The 24,298-nt window shown below is 31.7% G+C and overlaps 4 protein-coding genes across 5 annotated transcripts; 3 read left to right on the top strand and 1 right to left on the bottom strand.

Annotated features, from left to right (window-relative positions):
• Positions 1-2,646: 2,646 nt before the first annotated feature.
• On the top strand, positions 2,647-3,505 carry LOC100788767 (histone H4). Its single transcript, XM_014769170.3, has one exon. The coding sequence runs from the start codon at positions 2,978-2,980 to the stop codon at positions 3,287-3,289; it is 312 nt and encodes a 103-aa protein (XP_014624656.1). The 5' UTR covers positions 2,647-2,977; the 3' UTR covers positions 3,290-3,505.
• A 2,051-nt stretch (positions 3,506-5,556) lies between these two features.
• Positions 5,557-9,505, top strand: LOC100788236 (calmodulin-binding receptor-like cytoplasmic kinase 1). Its single transcript, XM_003519193.5, has 6 exons — positions 5,557-6,035; positions 6,259-6,503; positions 6,710-6,875; positions 7,499-7,588; positions 7,736-8,031; positions 9,001-9,505. Exons 1-6 carry the CDS (start codon positions 5,786-5,788, stop codon positions 9,328-9,330), a joined length of 1,377 nt encoding a protein of 458 aa, XP_003519241.1. The 5' UTR covers positions 5,557-5,785; the 3' UTR covers positions 9,331-9,505.
• A 1,482-nt stretch (positions 9,506-10,987) lies between these two features.
• On the bottom strand, positions 10,988-12,346 carry LOC100796483 (uncharacterized). Its single transcript, XM_003518248.5, has one exon. The coding sequence runs from the start codon at positions 12,068-12,070 to the stop codon at positions 11,147-11,149; it is 924 nt and encodes a 307-aa protein (XP_003518296.1). The 5' UTR covers positions 12,071-12,346; the 3' UTR covers positions 10,988-11,146.
• A 2,420-nt stretch (positions 12,347-14,766) lies between these two features.
• Positions 14,767-19,176, top strand: LOC100795962 (pentatricopeptide repeat-containing protein At1g14470). Of its 2 annotated transcripts, none has more exons than XM_006575338.4 (2): positions 14,767-17,627; positions 18,685-19,176. In XM_006575338.4, the coding sequence occupies exon 1, from the start codon at positions 15,414-15,416 to the stop codon at positions 17,334-17,336; it is 1,923 nt and encodes a 640-aa protein (XP_006575401.1). In that variant the 5' UTR covers positions 14,767-15,413; the 3' UTR covers positions 17,337-17,627; positions 18,685-19,176. The 2 variants fall into 2 exon arrangements, with proteins under 2 accessions (XP_006575401.1, XP_014624649.1); XM_014769163.3 differs by having other exon boundaries at positions 14,767-17,637.
• The last annotated feature ends 5,122 nt before the right edge of the window (positions 19,177-24,298 follow it).

Raw genomic sequence — 24,298 nt, 5'->3', positions numbered from 1 at the left:
ATAATTAAAGAAATAAGAAATTACTTTTTTATGACTTTAGTAAAATACAAAAATAAAAATTATGAATTAATTTATGACTTTGTATTTAAAAGTGATGGACTATCCTAAGACTTAACCTTTGTGAGTATTAATTTAAAATTTATCCCTATTTGATAATTTATAAAAATTATTGTCCCTTTTTGGTAGTTTCACTTCTTTCACTTAGTTTATAGTTTATTTGATTAGTTTATAAGCTTGTTTTTTTTAATAAAAAAATATTTCAGTTTTAGATTTTCACCGTCTTCATTCCCTGTTAATATAATTTTTAAAATAAATATAAAAATTAATAATCTTATCATATTTTTGCATTGTTAATATATAATCTTTTTTCTTGTTAGTTTATGGTTGACATTTTTAGACACTACTCACATTATAACTTATTTTTCTATTTCGATCCTGAATATTTTAATAGAATTCTTCCTTTCCGCTCTAAATTGACGACAAACCCCCCACTTCCTTTTCAAAATTACTTTATCTTAAAAAATTTGAAATTAACTAAAAAACTTGAAAATATATTTTTATGTGTAAAATAAAAGAAAATATTTAAAAAATAATATCAACATATATTTTTTTATTTAAGTACTTAACAACTAATTTTATTAAATATTTTAATTTAATAAGCAATTTTATTATTTTTCAACGAGTTCGTGTCTAGATTAGTTGGAAAATTATTTTAATAATTGATTGTATGAAATAAGTTTTTGTTAAGAATTTTATAATTCCTAATTAATTAATTAATGTGGGCTACATATTACATTATAATATTTATATTAGTTATTTACATTTTTTATGTGCTCAATATAAGTGACATAATTAGAATATCAACAGAAAATTGATATGGCTTAATTAAAGAAAATCAGTTTAGTCCATTAGGGGATAATGAAAACCCTGATAGGTTTATAAACTGAGGCACGATTAAGGAAGGTTATCAAATCAATTATTCACAACAATTTTATGTTTATATATATTAGGTGAAAATTGATTTTAAGATAACTTATTTAATTTAGAATTTTTAAAATAATTATATTTTTATAGTAAAATTACATCATGGTTATGTAATTATTTGCTGTTGTTGGTTTTGTACTTAAAAATAATCGACTGTTTAGAATAATATGGGAAAATAAAACATTGTTTTTAGTTATACACTTTAAAATTTTCATACCATTGAAAAGTTGCTCATCATAATAGGTTTTTACAAAGAAAACGCGAAGAGGAAAAAAGAAATGAAAACGGGTGGAATATATTGTGAGAAATTAAATGTGCACATGTATTGTTCATATTTCGAAATTTAACCTATTGAGTTGATTTATAAAATATTATTTAAAAGTGTGCAAAAATAATAAAAAAATGTGATAAAAGATAATATTTATCACTCGATGATTATTTCAGGCTCTCACAACTTGGTAAATGAATACTAATTTATTCTTATATATATATATATATATATATATATATATATATATATATATATATATATATTTTAATCAAACTATCTTTCGAAACGTAAAAAAAAAAAAATTAATTCCTAAGATATTAAGATTCATCTAAAGAATTGATTTCTCTCAAAAGATGTTTTTTCATATTGAAGTCAGAGAGATTAAACGCATGACTTCATGCTTAAGGGATACTAATCATATTACATTATATTGGTTATTTTTAATTATATTTTGACCAGCATTTATAAAAAAAAAGAGTTTATTTTAACTTGATTTCACGTAACTTGATTTTATGTTTGGATTTGTTATTTGAAAAGCATATTACTAGTGAAATTTAGTATGAAAATTTACACCCAAAACAATAATCACTTAAATCATAGGCACAAAATCAATTTCTAAGTGAAAATAAACGTAAATATTTACCTGCAATTAGAACCCTGAAGGAATGTAGGTTATGGCTATAGTCTATAAGACCGCTGTTCAACTGTTTTTTTTAGATTTTTTTTTCATAAATACATTTTTTTTCTCTTATTTTTTTCGATCTATACTACTTTGCAGTTTAATTCTCAATATACATTATTTGGGTACAGTTTTATAGAGTCACCATACTTTATCTTGAAGTCATCTAGAATGATATTCATCCATAACACCTCACATACTTCGTTTGCCATGGCTGAAAATTCTAGTTATGCACTAAATTGATCAATTACATTTTATTTTACTCTGGTTATGATTAATCTTTTTTTCTTCCTTTCTAAATGACAATCCCTTCTTCCACTTCCTTTCAAATATTGGAGGACTTTATCATACTCATAACCTCAACCAATATTTATGGTGTGTTTGATAGAGAGAAGATAATAATACTCAAGAGAAATTTCTCTTTTATTTTTATCCTCTAAATCAAACACTCTCTAGATGAAAAAAAATTACTTTGATTGGGTTCAAGTTTTGGAAGTAATTATTTTCTTGGTTGATAATTCATTCATGTACTATTAAAATTCTATCCTTTTTTTTCCAAAAAATTATATTTATATAAGAAATAATAATTGATTTAACAAGAAAATTATATTTAATTCTGAACATATCTAAAATTTTCTTAAACCAATAATAATATTCTTGCAACTATCTGTGTTTTGAGAAAAAGAAATTCTATCCCTTTTTGGAAAGAAGCTGGCGGTCACGAGTCACGACGCACGGGTCCTTAGGCAAAAGAAAATCGCGATCCGTGGCTTCTTTCGGAAAACCAATCGAACCGTCGAAACATTTCCATCAATGTTCCACAACGCCCCAGACACCTCGCCACGGATCGCGCACACAAGCCGTCGATTAACAACCCCCCCCCCCCCCCCGCCCCCCCCGAACGGCCACGATGAAAGCAACAAACCTACTCTCGATTCATACCCCGCAGTCTTTCCCGCTCGAAATAAATACCCCATTCCCATCATCAAACTCAAAATCACAATCCCTAATTCCCCAAAATTTTCTCTGAAGAAGAAGCAACAATGTCTGGTCGCGGAAAGGGAGGCAAGGGTTTGGGAAAGGGTGGAGCGAAGAGGCATCGCAAGGTGCTCCGCGACAACATCCAGGGAATCACGAAACCCGCGATTCGGAGGCTAGCCAGAAGAGGCGGCGTGAAAAGAATCAGCGGCTTGATCTACGAGGAAACCAGGGGTGTGCTCAAGATCTTCCTCGAGAACGTCATTCGCGACGCCGTCACCTACACCGAGCACGCTAGGAGAAAGACCGTCACGGCCATGGACGTCGTTTACGCGCTCAAGAGGCAGGGAAGAACCCTCTACGGTTTCGGAGGCTGAGGGCTTGGGCTTTTTCTGGGCCTGGATTTGTTCTTCGCTGGGCTTTAAAATGTTGTTGGGAATTTGTGTTTTGTTTAATGGTTATGTATATTATCTTCTGCTCGGTAATGCAAGACTTACTCAAGTTTCTTCTATTATTCTAATTTCTACTAATAATTGCATCCTAGTTAGTGTGAATTTGAAGTAAATTTAGTGAATGACAAATGGTTATATGAATTTCGTGTGTTGAATACTTTCTATTTGGATTTTCGTTGTATGTGATAATTCGGCTACTGTGGATTAAGTTGAAGTTCAAGCTAAGCGTTCTTGGCATCTCATTTTGTGGCAGTTTTGGTTATAGTGAAATAAATGTCTATTTGGATGGATGCTAGTAAAATTGGTTTTCTTTAAAATTTATTTTGGAGTAATATTATTTATTTTTATATTACAATTTTAAATATAAAATTTTGAATCAATATACAAGTTATTTAAAGTTATTTTAATTGAAAATTAATTTAATTTTTTTTATAATATGAAATCAAACATGTAAAATTATATTCAAAATAAATGTTTAATCTGTCTTTTTTAGCAATTGGTTGTTTCCACTGGATTTTGAATAACATTGCTGTGACAAGTTAGGGACTCGGTTGTTCTACTTTTATGGGCCGTTTAAGGAGGAAAAAAAAAGACACCCTAAATAAAATTTGAACCAAATATTCTTCTTACCGTATTGGTGAAGATTCAAGTAATGGTTAACACTTAACATCATTATCATATACTTTCATCCAATTTTTTACCGTGTAGTATGAAAAGGAATATTCTAAATTTTTCTTGAAGATTATTGGATGTGATACACGATAACTGACACGCACATGCGCAATGAATTGTGATCCTGAGCTTCATTTCCAAGTTTGACTTGGGTGCCATACACAATAACTGATACTGACCCACACATTTATAGTGATATATGATATGGTCTTGGGAGTTTTCAACTGCAAAGTTCGCCTTGGCATATAAAAAAATCATTTTTGGTGTGAACTGTGGAGTATTTAATCAAATTATTATTTTTTTTATAAAAAAATCTGATTATTTTTAGTAAAGTTTCTTTTCTCAATCAAATTATTTTTATTTATAAAATTTGAATTCGAGACCTTATTTAATAAAATTTAACTCAATAACTTATTGGTTAAAATCAATAAAGTGTTAGAATGTAATTATAGATAGAGTGTAATTAACTATGTTTTATAAGTATTTAGATACTCATATTACATTAAAGTTTATATATTTCATGTAATATATGAATATCTAAATAGCTTTCCAATCTTCAATTATTTTAATTCCATAAATATGAAATTAACAGTGATGCTCATAAGAAGCCTAAGCCTATTCAGATAAGTTTAGTTTTGATTTAATCCATTTTCATCCTACCTGGATTGCATAGAAATAGGTGGTTTAAAACTTTACAAATTCGATGGAATACTCAAACGTCTTTCTTCCATAAGAAGACTTGAACGTGAAGTGTTGAAATCATCGTTTGTTTATAATTTGATTAATTGCACACATCAACAAATATTGCTTTTCTTTTAATGAATAAAAAAACACAATAGTAAATGTTTCAAAATAGGTATTAATAAAAATAGATCAAACTCGCAAATCTGAGTCGACACAAGTGGTTAAGGATTCAGAACAAATTTTCATTTTCTTCGTGAAATTGATAAATTTAAATATTTTAAATGTCATTTTTTTTATTTGGTGGTCAACCCTCCTTACAAAGATTCCCTGACGCCTAAGGATTAGTTATTTTGATGTTAAAAAAAATCCAAAAAAAATAGGTAAAGGATTATAATGTTTTAAAATCTGATGATATTTACATTTCGAAAATCTTCAACTATCTATTAAAAGATATTTTTGGTGAAAAAAAGTATTAATATAAAACTTTTTTCATTCTATTGAGTATTGAGGGAAAAATTGACAAAAAAAATTTAGTGTGTCTAATTGAAATTATAACTATGTTTTTTTGAAAAAACATTTAACTCATTAAGTCAAAAACAATCATAATCTCAAAAACTTGAAACAGTTGGAAAAATAAAGAGCTATGTGACTCATTGCCATAGGCCAAAAATCCCAGTAGGGGCTAAGGCCGGCCATGATGCTATTATCCAATTCAAGTGAGGTATTGACCTGGTATCACATGAAACAAAAGATAAAAGAAAAACAAAAAACTCATTGACTTAGTTTTTTTTTCTTCTTTGGGCTCATCCTTTGACGGGGTTGATTGATTGCTAGAATATTGGTATGGCTTTTGACTTTTCAAATGTTAACTTGAAAAGGCAAAACTACTACTGCTGGCAACTCATGTTCATTGGACTGATACAAAACGTGAATGAAGAAATGGTCTGAGACAAATAAATTATAAGGCAAGAAAACAACAAATGAGCAGAAAGCATATGAAGCCTTCCCCTTTATATTTTAAACACAAGAAATGATCTGGTCTTTGAATATCTTTGGCATCTCCAAATGAAGAAAACACCTCCCCCCAATTTGCATCAATCTAGCAAAAGTAGACAGAATGCTAATCTCCAACTTGTTGAAACAAACAATGATGCAAAGAGGCACAATTCTAAGACATTGAGATCTTTGAAGTATGCTGCCAAGAAATGTGTAGCTGTTTTTTCATTGATTATCTATGGCAAAAGAAAATCAGCCTCATATGTTGTTGGCAATGATGACAGGAAGAATACATCCAAAATTAGAGGGGTGGTATCATGTAAGTATGATGGAAAAAAAAATCTTTTGCTTTTTTGGGTGATTTGAAATGATTTTTTTTTTTTTTGGCTCATGGTCAAACCTTTATGCAAAGTGGGGGGTTTAGATCATGGGAAACTTTTGTAGCAAATGCAAAGTAACTTCAGCATGAGGTGGTGAATGCTTTTGTGGTGTTCTTGTAATGAGATTTTCTGAAACTGAGTAAGATGTGTTATACTTTGCAGCATCAACTGATTTATCATCTGAGAGTACCACCAAGAATTCATCAAAATGGAAGTTTTCTTACTCCTATGCATCATCCAGCACTGCAAGTGGACAACTTGGAATTGGCAACTTCTCCTTTGAAGAAATTTACAAGTCAACGGCAAAATTCTCTCCAGTTAATGAAATTGGGCAAGGTGGCTTTGGAACTGTCTACAAGGGAAAGCTTAATGATGGATCTATTGTCGCTGTGAAGCGTGCCAAGAAGGTATAGTTCATCTTTTGACTGCTTCCCTTCTCTATAGCTTGTTCAATTTGTGTTGAAGATGATGTGAAAGTGAGGCATATTCATCAGATACTATAATTTTTGCAAGCCTAGGCTACTAGATCGCCATCTTTTATGACTTTGTTTTTTCTTTTGTGCATTGGGGATTTATGTGTGACATGAGCCTAATGTAGTGATTTTTCTTGCAGGCTGTGATTCAGAATCACTTACATGAGTTCAAGAATGAAATATACACGTTGTCGCAAATTGAGCATCGGAATCTTGTGAGGTTGTATGGATATTTGGAGCATGGAGATGAGAAGATTATTGTTGTTGAATATGTTGGTAATGGTAACCTTCGAGAACATCTAGATGGTAAGTCCTGGTTTGTCAGTCTATCATGTGAAAAAGTGAATTATTTTGATTTTATACACAGCTGAATGAAATGTATGATCACAATGTGGTATCTTCCAAGTTTAGGAACAAGAGCTAATTTTACATAGCTCAAGGAATATGAGATGATAGTTGTAGGAAGAAAATGAAATATCAACAAGTCAATTTCAAGAAGCTGAAACACTTGGATCAACTAAACTGGAAAGGATATGCAGTGTGGATCCACAACTCAATTAGGAATACCTCTTTGCATCAATCATATATAATCTTTCATTCATATGTTCCCAGATTAGAAATTACCCCCTCTGAAGATTTAAGTAACATAAGATCTAACTTTTCTCTAGTATTCTTACATTCATAAGACTTCCAAGTCTTTTCATCTGAAACTTTTCTGAATGTTTAGCTTCACATTATGTTGTGTGTATATATATGTTAGTCATGTGTATAGCCTGGTCTTGGCTCAAGTGGTTGGGTGGGGTGTAGGCTCTTGATGTGCCAAAATAGATTCATGCAGTGTATATATTATCCAACAATGCAATACTCAGATGCAGTTGCTTAATAATATATTGCAGTGGTGACCTAAAAATAGTGGATTATTAATGCAGGTATTCGGGGAGAAGGACTAGAAATCGGGGAGCGTCTAGACATAGCAATTGATGTAGCTCATGCAATAACTTACCTTCATATGTACACGGGTATGTCCATAAAACTAAATTAGAAAGGAACAAATCTGTTGCAACATATTTGAATTCTGCATAATTGTGATGCATCTAATTGAACTTTCAGGGGAGGGTATTTTCAATATCTGTTCCAAGTAACCTTACTAAGTCTTGTATTGACAGATAATCCAATTATCCATAGAGACATCAAAGCATCGAACATCCTAATCACGGAGAACCTAAAGGCCAAAGTGGCAGATTTTGGTTTTGCTCGGTTGTCTGACGATCCTAATGCAACTCATATTTCAACTCAAGTTAAAGGAACAGCTGGATACATGGATCCTGAGTATCTTAGAACATACCAACTCACTGAAAAGAGTGATGTTTATTCCTTTGGTGTATTGCTTGTTGAAATGATGACAGGACGACATCCAATAGAACCAAAGAGACCAGTTGATGAGAGAGTGACAATCAGATGGGTATGTATATTAATTCTCCCATATTTCAACTCAGGAAATGAACACATCACTTTAGAGTAAGCTGTAATTGTTTCAGCTGTTTGTGAAACTCAACTAAATTTCAATCAAAATTCAGAAAGCATGAAGTGAATTTTTGACATCCAATTAAAAGTGTTTATGAGGAAAAATAGGAGAAGTAGGGAATTACAACCCGACTTAGTTTAACTGTTTGTAACAGAATTCTAACTAACTGATTATTGTTAGTTAATTCAGTAGTGTTAAGAATTAAATATTCAATATGTATAGTAGGAAAGGCATCTCATTGGTAAGCAAAGGGGTTGAAAGAGAGCCCAATCTGTCACCATCTTGGTACAAAACTGGGGATTAGGTTTTCCTGAATAATACTGCATCTTTTTGTTCTTATTGATCCAACTCTTCGTCAATTTTGTGCGGTGTCCAAGTTTTTCTAAGCATGAACATTTACATATTGCATAATTCAAGGAAGGCCATACACAGGCTGATTTACATTTAGTTCCTTGTAAGATGTAGTAGTAGTATAACTGACCTAATCAATGTACATTGGTCCATTAACATTTTTAACTTATATTTTATGTGTTCAGCGAATAAATTCCTAGATATAGAAAATAAATCTGCCTGCAACAGAAGTCAAATTCAGTTTCTCTCTGCTAAAAGAAAAGTTGTACGGAAGATATGATATATAAGCCTTTTTGCCGAATCAAGTGTCAAAATTAGATCCATACAGTTTTCCTTGCTAAATAGAGTCAGCTTTCATCATGGCTCTTCAGTGATTTGGTTAATTATGTGAGAGAAAAAATGGTTATGCAGATAGTAAATTAATCCAATGCATAGCTTACTTTGTCCCTTGTATCATATAATGATAATGATATGGCAATGAAACTGGTAGAGGATAAACTCCACAGAATGGTTGAATAGATTAAACATTAAAAAACATAATTTGCATGTATGCAGGCAATGAAGATGCTGAAACAAGGGGATGCTGTATTTGCCATGGACCCTAGGCTGAGAAGAAATTCAGCCTCCATCAAGGCAGTAAAGCAGGTTCTCAAGCTAGCTCTCCAATGCATTGCGCCTTCGAAACAATCACGTCCGCCTATGAAGAATTGTGCAGAGGTTCTGTGGGACATCCGCAAAAGTTTTAGAGATGAAGCCAATTCTGATCATGCTCCCCTTCCTTCTCACCATTCTGCAAACTTTCCTCAAAGAGAAAAGAATACGTTTGGTATGGAAGAAGATGACAGCTATAAATTTGTCTCTGTACCTAATCATATTCGTTCATAAAATTTTGTTCATTGTTTGTTCAGATTGTCAACACCTTATCAGTTTTGGTGTATGCCAGATTGGCGGCAATATAATTGTAGTTTTGGTGCCCTTGTGATACAGTAAATTCTATTGATTTGTATTAGGTCTTTGAGTGATGAAAATAGTTTTAAATAGTATAATGAAATTTATATTATATGCAGAAGTCTGACTACAAGGGAGGAAAGGTAGCTGAAACGAAGAATAGTACAGGCTAAATTGGATAAACTCAAAAAAAAAGAAAACAGAACAAAAGAAAACTTTCTTAATCCTATTGACAATCTGCTAGAAGTTCTTGTTGTGGCATAGGATCCTGTTCTCCAGTCTACCATATTTGAGAAAGATATGGATGGAGATTATGTAAAGGCAGTTTTATAAATTTTATTTGTAAATAAAACTCAGACATTGATCAAAGAAGTAAAGGACATAATACTCATAATTATTAGTAGGCTAAGTTTTTGTCACATATACCTGCTTTGTCCCCACTTGCTGTTATATAACACCGGAAAAGAAAAACAAGAAATGGTACCAAAATCAAAGTGTGGTAACATGCAACATAATTGAAGTTTTTATTAAGTGCTTTCACCAAAGTGCCAAACTGCAACCTTTGTCCGTTGTTGCTGCTTTCAATTGAATTTTTCAAGCCAAAAATATCTGTCCCTTTCCTCACATGGTTCTTGCTTGCCTCTCTCTCTCTCTCTCTCTCCTCTTTAGTGTTTTTGTCACTTCATTCTCCACTCTTGTCTTACATTCTCCCTTTGTGGTCCAGCATAGCTAGAAATATATTCTTTCCTCTTTTAACATGCTTGAACAATCAACACCCAATTTTCTCTCTGGTTATTCTCTCTTTTCTGTCTTGTCTATTTCTTCAATTTTTGGGTTTAATAATAACACTGCTTGAAATTGTAACTGGTAATACTCTCCAATTGATGCTTTCTGTTAACGATAATTTTGAATGACAGTAAAAAGTTTATTATTGTGAACAACTTTGATTAGTAGGTAATTGTGTGTGTGTGAGAGAGTGATGATTTGAGTGCTATAGGGCATATTTTTAATGTTGGATAATATATGATATCAAGGTGCCTGTTGTGATTCATAAGACAATATCTACCATTCTACATAAAGAAAGGGTGTATAAAACAAATTGTCACATAAACTACAAAATTTTTCAAATTCAGAAAATAGTTTGTTCTTCCCTCTAAAGTGATGCTGTTACTGTAATTTGACAATGATCATATCATCAAATGAAAGAAACATATCTTCATTTCGACAAATTTAACCGCATGATGCTCATATGAAATCCGGTATGTGATGAAATTGCAGAGAAGGTAATTGGAAAGTATGTGGAGTTCAGCTGGTTTAATAATGTTTGCAATGAAAGACAGATATGACATTGCCACCAATCGACTACACTTGTTGCATACATCCTTCTTGACAGAGAACAATAGAACATTAGAAACCATTGTTCATTAACACATACTTGGGTCGGCTGAAAATTGTGATATTCATTGCTATCAACTCTTATGTCAATGGCTCACAAAAATGAAAAAAGTTCATGAACCATAGAATAGCATTAAAATAGTTTTTTTTTTTTTTCTTTTCAAAAAGAATCTCCCTGCAAATATGAATCATTGTATCCTGATTTCAAACAACCAGGTCCACCAATTACTTTGCATAAGCAACATTGGCTTCACAATAGAATTAATACATCCACAAGCATAAAAAAAAAAATACAACTAACTTTACAATCTTGCTACTCTTTGGCCTCAACTATCATACACTTGCTCTTTCTTCTCTATTACTCAATTTTGTAGGCATAGAGAACGAGGCAGAATTCAAAAGTAGCAATATTCATAGTTGAAAAATATCCAACACTGCCATCATCACTCTCACAACCCTCCACAGCACTACCTTCTTTCTCACTCTCAGCTTCTGGAGGCCCTGGCTTGAAGATGAAAAGGCCAGGCCCTGAGCCTGATCCACTAAACAACCAATCATGCACATCCCAAAACACTTGCACAGGTTGCTTGTTAACCATCACTGTTTGGTTCCCCCTAAACTTCCACTGCAAGTTCTTGACATGAATCAGCACAATTCCATCTATGCTAATCCACATCTCAGGGTCACTAGGACCCCCAGTTAAGCTGTCCACAACAATCTCATTGTCTTTTCTCTTCTCATCGAACCGTGCCTTCGTAGAGAAACTTTTCTTGGCGAACACGTTTTCTTTCTTGACCAACAACATGGCATCAACAAGGGCAGGTCTTGATTTTGTTCTCTTGTAAGCCTTCTTCTTGTAGTCTCCCAACAACAACACAACCTCTTCATCAGAGACTAAGGCCACGTAGTAATCGCTGCTCGGCTCAGGGGAGCCGGCGAATTTAGCCGACCGGAGATCCCAATAGAGCTCAACCTGGTTGCCATCAACCTCAAAGGTTTTGTACCCTTTTTTGCTCCAAAAGTGCCACGGCTTCACGTCAATCTTGCAGCTATATTGCACCTCACCTCCTACACTATCAACTGTGACATGCAAGGAATGGTTCATGAGATGTTTGCACCACAAAATCGATACATTCCGCCAAAAGCCCACAACATTGGCTTGGTAGAAACATGTCACGGTGCTTTGTGCAACTTTGCTAGGCAAAGGCTCCTCTGTGGTCTTCTCAGGTATAATAGGTGTTGGCACTGGTTGTGCTCTTAGGGAACGATGGAATTGCATCATGTTCGCTCAAATTTCGAAAAGAAATCAAATTTTATCCCCCCCTTTTGTGGCATCAAATGAAAGAAAGCAAAATTTTCATGTTGGTATCTGATTTCATACGTGGTCCTCTCACCTTGGATTGTTATGTGGGCATATGAATGGAACTATGGATGACCCTTTGGAGAAGCAATGGCATATTAGTTTAAGGATTCAACGCTATATATCAAATCAAACATTAAAAAAGGAAGAGAAAGTAGGTGCTATGACTGATGATGTTAATGAGGTTAATTTGACAGCAATGTGAACCCGAAATGGTGATGGTGCTGTCATTAATTGTAAGGAAAAGTTTTTGGGCAGAGAAAGAGAAAAAGGGAAGAGAGAGTTTTTGTTTTGTTCCTTTGGAGAAAAAGTCTCCATCTAGAGGCTAGAAACAAGATGTGCCCGAAAGACAAGGGACAGAAGGAATGTCCTTTCTATTGAACCATGTTTTTTACAAAAGTTTCTTCCAACTGTTACCACCAGGTGGGGACAAAAATGGAAGGTTAGTTAATCATAATCATACTTGGTTAGACGGCTAATCAACCTACTTTTATCTATCTTTCCTACTACTTTTGTCAAAAGATTTATTTTTTCTATTTACTAAAAAATAATATTATTTAATTACAATTAGGAAAGAAGATAAGCTTTAATTATGATTAATCATAATATTAAATATTGTTCTCGTAATTGACTTAAAAATCCTAATTATCGTAATTACTAAAAATATTTAATGATAAGTTATGATTATCAAATATCGAGTTAACTCAGTAATTCTTACAAGTTTACGAGTCTATTTTCCTATACGAGTTGGCGGACTCTTTTTGAGTAAATTTTTTTTAGTAAACTCTAGGTAAATTTTATAAACTCTAAGTAAACTCGTTAGACTACCGAGTTTACCATCGAGTCAACTAGTTAGCAAGTTAAGAAAATTAGACCAAAATGTAAGTCATTTTTATTATTTTCTGTCTATTTAGCATTCAACATACCTTCATTTAGCAATTAGCATATTATTTTAAAATACAAAATTCTCACATTTAATAATATCAAACTTTTGTTCTCTAATAACATCAAACCCTCTATGAGAATTATATACTACTATTATAACCTCTACAAGTTATTATCCAGTAGTTATGTGTTATTCCTAGACTTCATTATTTAAATATTTTAAACTTCATGATATACTGTTTTGTTTTACTATATTGTTGAAATATTTAATTAGTATGTTATTTATAGATATTTTGTTATTATTTTTATATGAAATAGACTTTTACGAGTTCACGAGTCGAGTCTATAGAACTCTAACGAGTTTAAGTAAATTCTTGAATTTGATAATCTTCTAATCCTAATACTATAAAATGTAATTGAATATATAATTTAAAATATAACTTTTGTAAAATTATAAATACAAAATCTGAGGCTGAATCATTACATAATGATAAATAATGTAGTTAATTTTACATTTCCGTATGTAATCTTACGTATATGAAGTGTAATTTTCAGAAGTTAATAATTATAACTTTGACATATCAAATGTAATTTTTTTATGGTTTAAATATGTTTATAAAAATATGACGTTTTAAATTTATGTATAATTTACTTTAAAAATAGTCTCAGTTAAATTGAAACTAGCTCATTATTTATTATTATTTTCTTTTTAATTCCATCTTCTCCAGCTCCAGCGCCACGAAACACGCCGTGGTTCAGGAGCAGCACATCGATGGGCCCGCATTGTCCACCGCGCGCTTCACCGTCTCGAAGTCCCGCACGTCCGCCGCCACCTCGATCCCCGTGGAGAGGCGGATCGCGTTGCGCGCCTCCTCCAGCTTCTCCGGCGACCGCGCAAGAATGGAGACGTGCGTGCCCGTGATGAACACGTGGCGGTTCTTGATCGGGATCTTCACGGGAGAAGGAGAAAGAGAACGAAGAAGGCGAAGTTCGCGTCCGCCATTGGTGACGATGCACCTTTGAAACTGTACCAAGTGAACTAAAATATATTATAACCGAATGGTGCTTCGAAAATGGATAGCATTTTCTTAACTTACCCCTTAGTTTGACGTGGCAGCATCCAATTTGTTCAACTCGACTATTCTTTTGGTTGCACAATCATCGATACATCACGCTTCTCTTTCTCTCCACTTTTTAATTCAACTGTATGAACTCACTTTTTTTCCAAGAGGGAACGTTTTTCAAATCCCAACATGCTTTTTTTTAAAATTTTATTAGTTAATAAAATATAATAATTAATTTTTAAAAAAATAATGAAATAGTTTCAATTTGGTTAATTGATATTAAGTTTGATGATATCACACTATATATGTTACTTCCTCATTTAATAGAATCATATCAATGATAAATCTTATATTGAAACATATTTTTTTTTCAATTAGACAAAAAGTAAAATTTAGATAATAACTTGAAAATAATTTTTATGAACAAAATATTTTAAGTTTTTTTTATTAGTTAGTCTGAAGATATTTTCTAACATGTTAAAAGTTATATCATGTCACTTTAAGTTCATGTGGTTAAATTCACGAATCTCTTTAGTTTGGGAAAATCTATGCATATGTATTAATTTAAATTTACAAATCTTTTGTTTGCTACACATGAAAAATATAAAGAAAAAAACTAAATTAAAAAAGAAATGGAAGATATTTTGTATTTTTCTTTTTCTTTTTACAAGTAATTTTTTTATTTTTTATTTTCCTTTCAACCTAATAAAAAATATAATTATTTGTATTTCCTTTTTTGATGTTTTTTTGTCATTATGACATTTGTTCAGGTATTTATTTTTGTCAAGACTAATTTCTAGTAAAGAATCTGACTAACTATTCATCTGTAGGAAAATCTTTCTTTTTAACAAATTATATTTTACAAAGGCTCAAACAAATTCAATTATTTTCCTTAGAGAAACAAATCCAATACTATTCAAACAATAAATAACTAAAGGATGTTAAGTTCATAGGTTAAAATCTCGGTACGACCACTGGGTGAAAAGTAAAAACTAAAAGAAATACAAAGAAAAGAGAAGGAAAAAAAGAAACTAACTGAAAAAACAAGGAAGTAAATAGTGAGCAGTTCCTACTGCATCGCATGGAAGATGCGAGGAAGCTAGCAAAAACCAAACAGTAATGATCTTGACATGATCCCCACTTTGCCAAGCTACCAGCTACATAATTCCCCTCTCTCAAGGTATGCTGGAAAATGAGAAACCAATCTTTAGCAATGAATTGTGTTTGAATTTGTGAACTTATACTGCCCACCTGCTGCTTGATAAAAAGACTAAAGCAGAATTTTAGAACTTATATCTGCAATTGCATAGTGTATCATGTCACCTTTGAACAAGAAAAACATAGCAAGCAAAATAACCAATCTCCATCATCTTAGGCAGCTCCATGCACAACTAGTCCTCCACTCCCAGCACCACCACAACCACTGGGTGGCACTTCTCCTTACCCAATGCACGCACCTCCTTGCACCCTCAAACTACACCTCCCACATTTTTCGTGCAGCGACATATCCTAATGTACATGTCTTCACCTGCATGCTCAAATATTACTCCCAAATTGGTGCTACCACACAAGTAGTAGTTTCTCTCTTTAAACATATGCAATACTATAATGACATTAAGCCTTATACATCGTTTTACCCAGTCTTGATAAAATCTGCTGGAAAGGCAGGCATGTTACTTCATGCTTATCTACTGAAATTGGGACATAGTCACGATCATCATGTTCGAAATGCAATTATGGGTATCTATGCCAAGTATGGATGTATTGAGCTTGCCAGGAAACTATTTGATGAAATGCCTGATAGGACTGCTGCAGATTGGAATGTCATAATCTCTGGATACTGGAAGTGCGGGAACGAAAAGGAAGCAACTAGACTTTTTTGCATGATGGGAGAGTCGGAAAAGAATGTTATTACTTGGACCACCATGGTTACTGGACATGCGAAGATGAGGAATTTGGAGACTGCGAGGATGTATTTTGATGAGATGCCAGAAAGAAGAGTGGCATCTTGGAATGCAATGCTATCAGGATATGCTCAAAGTGGAGCGGCACAAGAGACTGTAAGATTGTTCGATGACATGCTAAGCTCTGGAAATGAACCAGATGAAACAACATGGGTAACTGTCCTGTCATCTTGCTCGTCTCTTGGTGATCCTTGCCTTGCCGAGTCAATTGTCAGAAAGCTGGACCGAATGAACTTTCGTTCAAATTATTTTGTCAAGACAGCTCTGCTTGATATGCATGCAAAGTGCGGAAACCTTGAGGTAGCTCAGAAGATTTTTGAGCAATTGGGTGTGTATAAGAATTCTGTCACTTGGAATGCCATGATTTCTGCTTATGCTAGAGTAGGTGATTTATCTTTGGCAAGAGACCTTTTTAATAAGATGCCAGAAAGGAATACTGTCTCCTGGAATTCAATGATTGCTGGCTATGCTCAAAATGGCGAGTCATTAAAGGCAATCCAGCTGTTCAAGGAAATGATCTCTAGTAAAGATTCAAAACCAGATGAGGTGACTATGGTGAGTGTTTTTTCTGCATGTGGGCACCTTGGAAGACTAGGTTTAGGCAATTGGGCTGTCAGCATCCTCCATGAAAATCACATCAAGCTTAGCATCTCAGGATACAATTCTTTGATTTTCATGTACTTGAGATGTGGGAGTATGGAAGATGCTAGAATAACATTTCAAGAAATGGCAACCAAAGATTTAGTTTCCTATAACACATTGATTTCCGGGCTAGCAGCCCATGGGCATGGAACTGAAAGCATCAAGCTAATGTCAAAAATGAAAGAAGATGGTATTGGACCAGACCGCATAACATATATCGGTGTGTTAACTGCATGCAGTCATGCAGGATTATTGGAAGAGGGTTGGAAAGTTTTTGAATCAATCAAAGTCCCTGATGTAGACCACTATGCATGTATGATTGACATGCTAGGTCGAGTTGGTAAATTAGAAGAAGCTGTGAAATTGATTCAGAGCATGCCAATGGAGCCCCATGCTGGAATTTATGGATCTCTTTTAAATGCTACCAGCATCCATAAACAAGTTGAACTTGGGGAACTTGCTGCAGCTAAACTGTTCAAGGTTGAACCACATAATTCAGGCAATTACGTGTTGCTTTCTAACATATATGCTTTGGCTGGTAGGTGGAAAGATGTTGACAAAGTTAGGGATAAAATGAGAAAACAGGGAGTGAAAAAAACGACTGCCATGAGCTGGGTAGAGCATAACTCATAAGTTCATTGTGGAAAACCGCCCACATGAAAAGTCAGATATCTATAATCTACTAGCACATCTCAAGGTTAAATTGAGGAGGGCAGGATATGTAATTGATAAAATCTGGGTACTGAGGATGTTGAATAAGAAGAAAAGATCAGTAATAAGAGAATGGGAAAGTTTAAGGATGTGTCCAGACCACCATAAAAGCATCAAGGTGATATCAAGTTACAAGGAAGAAAGATAATTGTCTAGGATGATACCAGATTTCACTGCCTCAGCTAGGCCATGTTGTTCTTGCAAAGATTACTTGTAAGTTGGAGTAAGTCTATGTTTTGAAAATAAGACTAGACCAGCTTATTTGAATTTGCAGAATTGCAATTATATGTTTATTATGTTTTATGAATTTTTATGCATATCTAGATATGTATCTTGCACTATCATATCATATAAATGTTTTGGATAATTGAATGGCCGTATTGGATACGTATCATATCTCATACATGTAATGTATTTGTGCATCATAGGCCATAAATTTTGGGAAATCGTAACCATACTAGGTGTGATGGACATTCTAACAATGGAACAGTCAATGAATTTGCATCTTGCCAGGAATGAGTTCTTTATGTCAATTATTATATAGTTTTGATATAGATGTTTTATTTGTAGAAGCCATGACTATTCCTAAGTAGTTTCTCTTCAACTGCGTTTTTTGGCTAAATCACTTTTAAATTTTTTGATTGATTTATAAGTCATTTGGTAAATGACTATTACGGTATTATGCATTTGAAACTGATTTGGTTTCATTCTGCCTATATGTTGTCTCTTGGTCAAAACTGTATTTTGGTTTCACAGAACTTTCAGCTTTCCTGATTTATTGGTAGCTTGAACTCAAAGCAGGAACAACTGACCTTGCTTGATACTTTCTAGGGCTGATGACAAATGAAAATAAATTAAAATGTCCCAGTCTGTATTATACATATTTTTGGTTAGGCTACTATTGTAATTTTAACTACAGTCTTACTCAGTTCCATATTTCAAAGTACCAAGATGTTCCTTCTTTCATGGGTGTTGACTGTTATCTCAAATTTGGGTCCATGGGGTTTGATGATAAGTGAAATGAAATGATGAGTGGTTTGCAAAGGATAAGAATATTGCCCTATTTACATGGATAATGGCATATCGATGTGTTTGCAAAAGTACAATAGCCTTGTAGCTTACATACATTGATTGTTACATGTTAACTACAAGGCCATTATATATATGATTCTTCCAACTTTTATCTTTTTACTGAAATGAGTTCCACAATCTTTAGCTTTCTTTATTATTGTCTCGTCTAATTACTTAGTCTCTCATGATGAATCTGCAGTTGTTCTGTCCTGGGAAATAAAGTTTCTGGAATATGTGAAGATGGATAATCCATATGATGGTGAAGACTTCATCATGGATGAAGTGGACTAGAACTTGAGAACTACAAGGAACTTTTTGGGATGGCTCTAATCGTGAGGGTGTGTTTGATTTAGAAGATGAAAATAAAAAAGATAAAAGTAATTTTTTTTTAATTAAAGTAGAGTGTAAGAGGTATGAAACCCACACAATTTTTTTTTTATTTCATTCCTCTCCCCCTCAACCAAACACACCCTGGATCACTCTGAAGAGCTTTTTCACAATGGTGGAATTGATTGCTTATTTGAGACAAAGGACTTGTCTGCTAGTGATGGTGATTCCCAATGTCAGGGTGCTGTTGCCGCTGAGGAACTCAAATCTCACCATCCTTTCCTGTGATTAGATTGTTTTTTCTATTATTGTTATTGGAGCATCATCTGTTATATTCCATATAATAAAGCCATGGTTTTTTGTTGTTGAGCTGTGCATCTCTGAATTTTTATGTGATTAATTTTTTTTCATTTTTCAATGATCCTTTAGCCTGTTCACTTGTGTGTAGTATTTATTGTTATCACCCTGCTGATCTGGTGATAATGAATATCTTAATTTGTACGTTAGAACGATTTATATATAAGGCCTATACCTCAATCCCAACAGGATTTTCACTACCTAAATTTCTTTAAAATGCTATATTAAAACTTCGTCTTGAATAGTAAAAAAGGGGTTAAAAAATTTGTCCCAAAATAAAAAATGATGATTGTTTTGAAAGAATTAACTTGACTCAAATTTAAAAGATTAAAGACCCAAATAAATCTTTAAAATAAGATACCAGACCAAAAAAAAGTATAATTTAGCTTTTTGAAAATAGCACATACTCATATAAGTATGTTGGGTTTAGTTTATATTAAACTAGTTGAAAGAGAAACATTTTATGTCTTTTATCTTTATTTTTAAAGAAAAACAGTTGAAGAAAGTAGTGATATCAATTTTTATTAGGAGAAATAATAACTATTATATTTTAAAAGTTTACGAAGAAAATGAAAATGGTTATATAAATTGAAGGATAATTTAGAAATAAGAAATGTATATCTCCAAATAGAGTAATTGTTTTTATTAATAGTTATAGATAAATATGTTTTTTCTAATTTTTAAGAAGTTTTAAAAAAAAATATTTATTTATTTTTAAATAAATTTCAAATAAACATAAACATGGATCAAATTTATAAATAAACACGTACCATTACTAGTGTTATATTTATAATTATATAATGAAAACTAAACAAATATAAGATGACATTGACATCTGTCTGTGTAGCGTAGTTTTATTGATTTTTAAGATTTTTTAATAATATGATTTTCTTTTCATTTTTGTCTGATATTGATAAGGACAGAAGTGTGCACTGGTTTTGCAGTGTGCAGCTTGGTTTATTTTTCATCGACTTCAGTACAGGCTAGAAAGTGAAAGTGACTCTTCATATGACAATTTTTTTAGACGGTAAACCTCCTGCATTTGTTTGGTATTTTTTTTTTCTAATTTTAAAATTTCCTCATTTGTTCCTAATATTTATTTTGTGATTACAGCCCTTACAATAGAGGTAACAAAAATCCGGTACTCGATTCAATTCAAGTCATTTTGACGTGGGTCACTAACTATAGAAGGTCAGATGAAAAAGTCTTAATTTAATTTACACTTTTAAAATGAAACTCAGGTCCTATAAAAGTTATATTTTAGGACTTTGACAGATTTTTGCTAAAAAGACTCATATTTAATTTGAACTTAAAATTTAAAGTTTAAATTCTACATTTTATTAGATAGGTTCAAGCCATTCTAGTTTACCCAATTCATTTTTGTTATTTATATCCTTCTTGTTAGTCCGATTCATTTTCTTTTACGTACAAAGTATTTATCAATTCTATCAATGATTAATTTTTATTAAAAAATTGACTAATCATTTTATTAAAGTCTCTTTTTTTAATTATATTTTTTTGTTCACCTTATTTAAACTTAAGACTTTGTTTAAAAATATTTAAATTCAGTTATATTTAGTTACTAAAGAGAGAATTTTCTGTAGATGAAGATCTAGATAGATATTATGATCCATGAAATTAAATTAGTTGGTATATTAATTTGTAGTTACTTTTGTGTGGCGATAGTGCAATGGGATAGGCTTTGTTTGTGAAGGACAGTGAGTGATGTGACGAATGATTTTTGTAGGGTGGGGCATGTCCTGTAGATACCCTTCTATATCAGACATATGATCCAACTAATGGATCAGTATTTGCCCAAATAATTAAGGACTCAAGCTCAAGAGTGTAGTAGTGTCACTGTGATTGAGAAAACTCAAATGGGCAATGTATTCATGTTGAATTCAACAATTATTATTAGGCTTGTTGTGTAGGTTTATTTCCAAGCCTTGCAATCCAAGAATATTAATTTATCGATAACACGTTTTAATGTATGTTATCATATAATAAATTTAATGTTTATGCACTCCAAGCATATTAATTTATCAACACCTTTTATTATATAATGAATTTATTAATATTTATGTACTAATAATATAAAGCAGTTTTATATTATCAAACAATCTTTCATCAATAAATTACTTTAAAATAATTATTTTAAAATTAATAAATTTATCATACATAATAAATTGCAATTAAATTATTATATAAAAAAATTTAAACTATCAATGCATAATCATTTCCTCTTATATAATAGATCTCTTTTGGTGCATTAATTTAACATAGAATAGATCTATATATTGATTATTGATTATGATTATTTTCTAGAACTGGTGGTTTAGGTGTAATTTTCACGCATGTTGCTAGTTAAGTCAGCTGCAGACTGTTAGGTGATGTTTGTCAAATTTTGAAAAACAGTTTGGGCCCTCTTGTAGTTTAGTTTAGACCATCTTTTTTAAAGAAAAAAATCTTAGATTATTAGTATGTCAGCCAATCATGCGCAGAATTTTCAGTGCACTTTTGGTCAGCATGTTTTTTACAACACACTTTCACAGTTTCACTTTTCACGTATGCATGCTAATGGTATTTTATGACTGGTTTGTAATGTGTGTTTTTTTTTTTTTTAATTTTATAAGAGGTTTGTAACTTATTTTATCAGTTGTACTTTTGTTGTTTTATTCCTTACAATTATGTTTTTGTTGTTTTATTCCTTACAATTATGTAAATGTGATTTTAAAGGGTTGATAATGACTTAATTAGTTATGCCAATTTATTTGATTATTTATCAAATAAAAATTGATTTTGACAGTAATATAAAAATAAATTAAAAAAGATTAAGAAACCAAACAATAAAAGATTTGTTTGGTATAATTGGGATTTAACATTACATGCAAAATGAACGGCACATAAATTTTACATTTGACTTGGATGATTTTTAACTAAAAATCAAACTAAATTACATTGTGAACATTCTCATTGGAGGCTTTGAATTTTGTCCTTTTTCATGAGGTCACCTAAATTTGTCATTGGAACTTGATTCTACTTGTTGAAATATTTAGAGGGTTTTTGTGACTCACCTAAACCCCTATCATCATCGTATTGAATCCACCATGGTCTCAACCACAACATTTAATCATGTTGCTGGTGAGTGAGATTAAGGGCATATGAAAGGTGCGAGTAATGTGCTAGAGAGAGATGAACTTCATTTGTGTGGACTATTTTTTGTATTTTTTTTGTTAGATTAATATGTGTAAAAAAAATAAAAAAATATTTTTTACATGTGTTTTTCCTTATTGTTTGTAAGCTAAGCTCATATTAGAATATATGATTAGTTAGCTAAGAAGTTTTTGTTGCATATGCTTAATCCATTGATATCTCCTAATAGGAGCATGTGTAATTCATTTTGATACTTTTTTATCAATCAATACAATGAAATATTCTATGAAAGTCATATTTTATTTTGTGTCTTAGGAGCTTAGGCCTTATTAAGTTGGGATCACTTTCATTTTTTTTTTTTCAAAATTTGTGTAGTCATTTCTTTTAAATTGAAAAAAAATATTAATGACCAAATAATTTCTATTTTATTTCTAAGTTTTACTATAAGGCACCTTTTAAAAATTTGACATTGAATTTTAATTTGAAAGCATCTTTTAAAAAAAAAAATCCACCAAACATAACAGTAATTTGATTAGAAAGTAGTCAAACATCATAAATACTATTGAATCCGCTCATTCATTTATTTGGGGCAGAAACGTGATTTTCAGCTTCAATCAGAACAAGTTCATGGTTGACTGTGCCCTGCGTTAATGTTCAGCTCGTAGTACTACACTAATACCCTTCTCAAAGGTTAAACTACAACTTTTGACAAAAAAAGAAAAAAACGATGTTGACTGTATGTATAGTTTGAAAATTATGATTTATACGTGTATAGAAACCACGTCAATTTATCCTTTAAAAAAATCACATTGTTTTTTTTTTACATTTTGGTATAGATTAATCTGTCAGTGGCACTAGAAAATGTTCTTAGTACAGCAAGAAAAAAAATTAAAAGATTAATTTTTGCTTTTATTTCATATTCGTATAAAGCACCTTTTTCTTTTTTCTTTTTTCGGGCTATTAAGTATCTTTCCATTCCTTAAAAGTTAATCTCTTAAAAGCAGAGTTGAAAATTAGGATTTATATGGAAAATATAATTTTTAAAAAATCATTTGCTTAATTTTACTTTTTTTTATTATAAAAAATCAATTTTCAGTATCATTGTAAAATGTTTTTAGTTCGCCAATAAAATATTAGAATTGACTTTTTAATTTTATATTTTTATGATGTATTTTTTCCTTTTTCTTTACGGGCTATAAAGCTTTTTTTTTCTTCATTTCTTAAGCGTGAAGCTAATTTTTATTTGGGTGTCTAGTTACTCGACGTTAAGTATTAGGTATTTTTTTCAAAAGTAAAATTCAACTTCTTAAGCTACGTATAGAGTTTGCTCACATTATCTCCAAGCTATACAACTTGTTTTCATGATTAATAATTGATTAACCAACTTTCGGTTGGATTAAAAATTCGGTGACCTAATTTTTTTTTTGTCAACTAGTTGAACATGTTTAAAAAATATTATGAATTGGATAAAGTTTAAGAAGATAAGTAAATTTAAAATTAATTAAAACAAAGAACTTGATATATTTATTATTAAACTAATATGTTAGCCTATTTTAAATTAATTTAGCTAATTTTAAGCCGCTGATTGAGTAGAGAATGATAAATCCACATCTAGCGAATTCTAAATTCAAATTCCCCCCTTCAATACAAAGAAAATGTAAGTTTTAGGTAATCTTTAAATTCAAAGACTTTAAATTGAGGTGTTATTAAAGGGATCATTGATTAGGTTGAGGCAAGCACAAGTAATTTTTAGATCTAAATTATCTAATATGATCAAAATAGTTGAATCCGATTAATTTTGGAATAATTTTAGTTGGCAATGTGGGTTGTAAGGTTTATTATTAAAATAATTAGGAAATGAAAAAAGATAAGAAAAAAACAAAAAATTTAACCTAAAAAATCTATAAATTATTCAATATGGGATTATTAAACCCAATACTTGACTTAATTTAATCGAGTTAATGAAAATTTAACCT

This window comes from Glycine max, chromosome 2 (genome assembly GCF_000004515.6).
Source record: "Glycine max cultivar Williams 82 chromosome 2, Glycine_max_v4.0, whole genome shotgun sequence".
NCBI classification, from domain to species: Eukaryota; Viridiplantae; Streptophyta; class Magnoliopsida; order Fabales; family Fabaceae; genus Glycine; species Glycine max.
The sequence above is the reverse complement of the archived record's forward strand: the minus strand, read 5'-3'. Positions and strand labels throughout refer to the sequence as shown.

Bases quoted from the DNA above. Each gene is read 5' to 3' on its own strand.
- LOC100795962 (XM_006575338.4), top strand. From the start codon at position 15,414: ATGTCACCTTTGAACAAGAAAAACATAGCAAGCAAAATAACCAATCTC.
- LOC100788767 (XM_014769170.3), top strand. From the start codon at position 2,978: ATGTCTGGTCGCGGAAAGGGAGGCAAGGGTTTGGGAAAGGGTGGAGCG.
- LOC100796483 (XM_003518248.5), bottom strand. From the start codon at position 12,070: ATGATGCAATTCCATCGTTCCCTAAGAGCACAACCAGTGCCAACACCT.
- LOC100788236 (XM_003519193.5), top strand. From the start codon at position 5,786: ATGAAGAAAACACCTCCCCCCAATTTGCATCAATCTAGCAAAAGTAGA. The intron at 6,504-6,709 runs GTATAGTTCATC...TTTTTCTTGCAG, and splicing joins CTGTGAAGCGTGCCAAGAAG to GCTGTGATTCAGAATCACTT. The intron at 8,032-9,000 runs GTATGTATATTA...GCATGTATGCAG, and splicing joins AGAGAGTGACAATCAGATGG to GCAATGAAGATGCTGAAACA.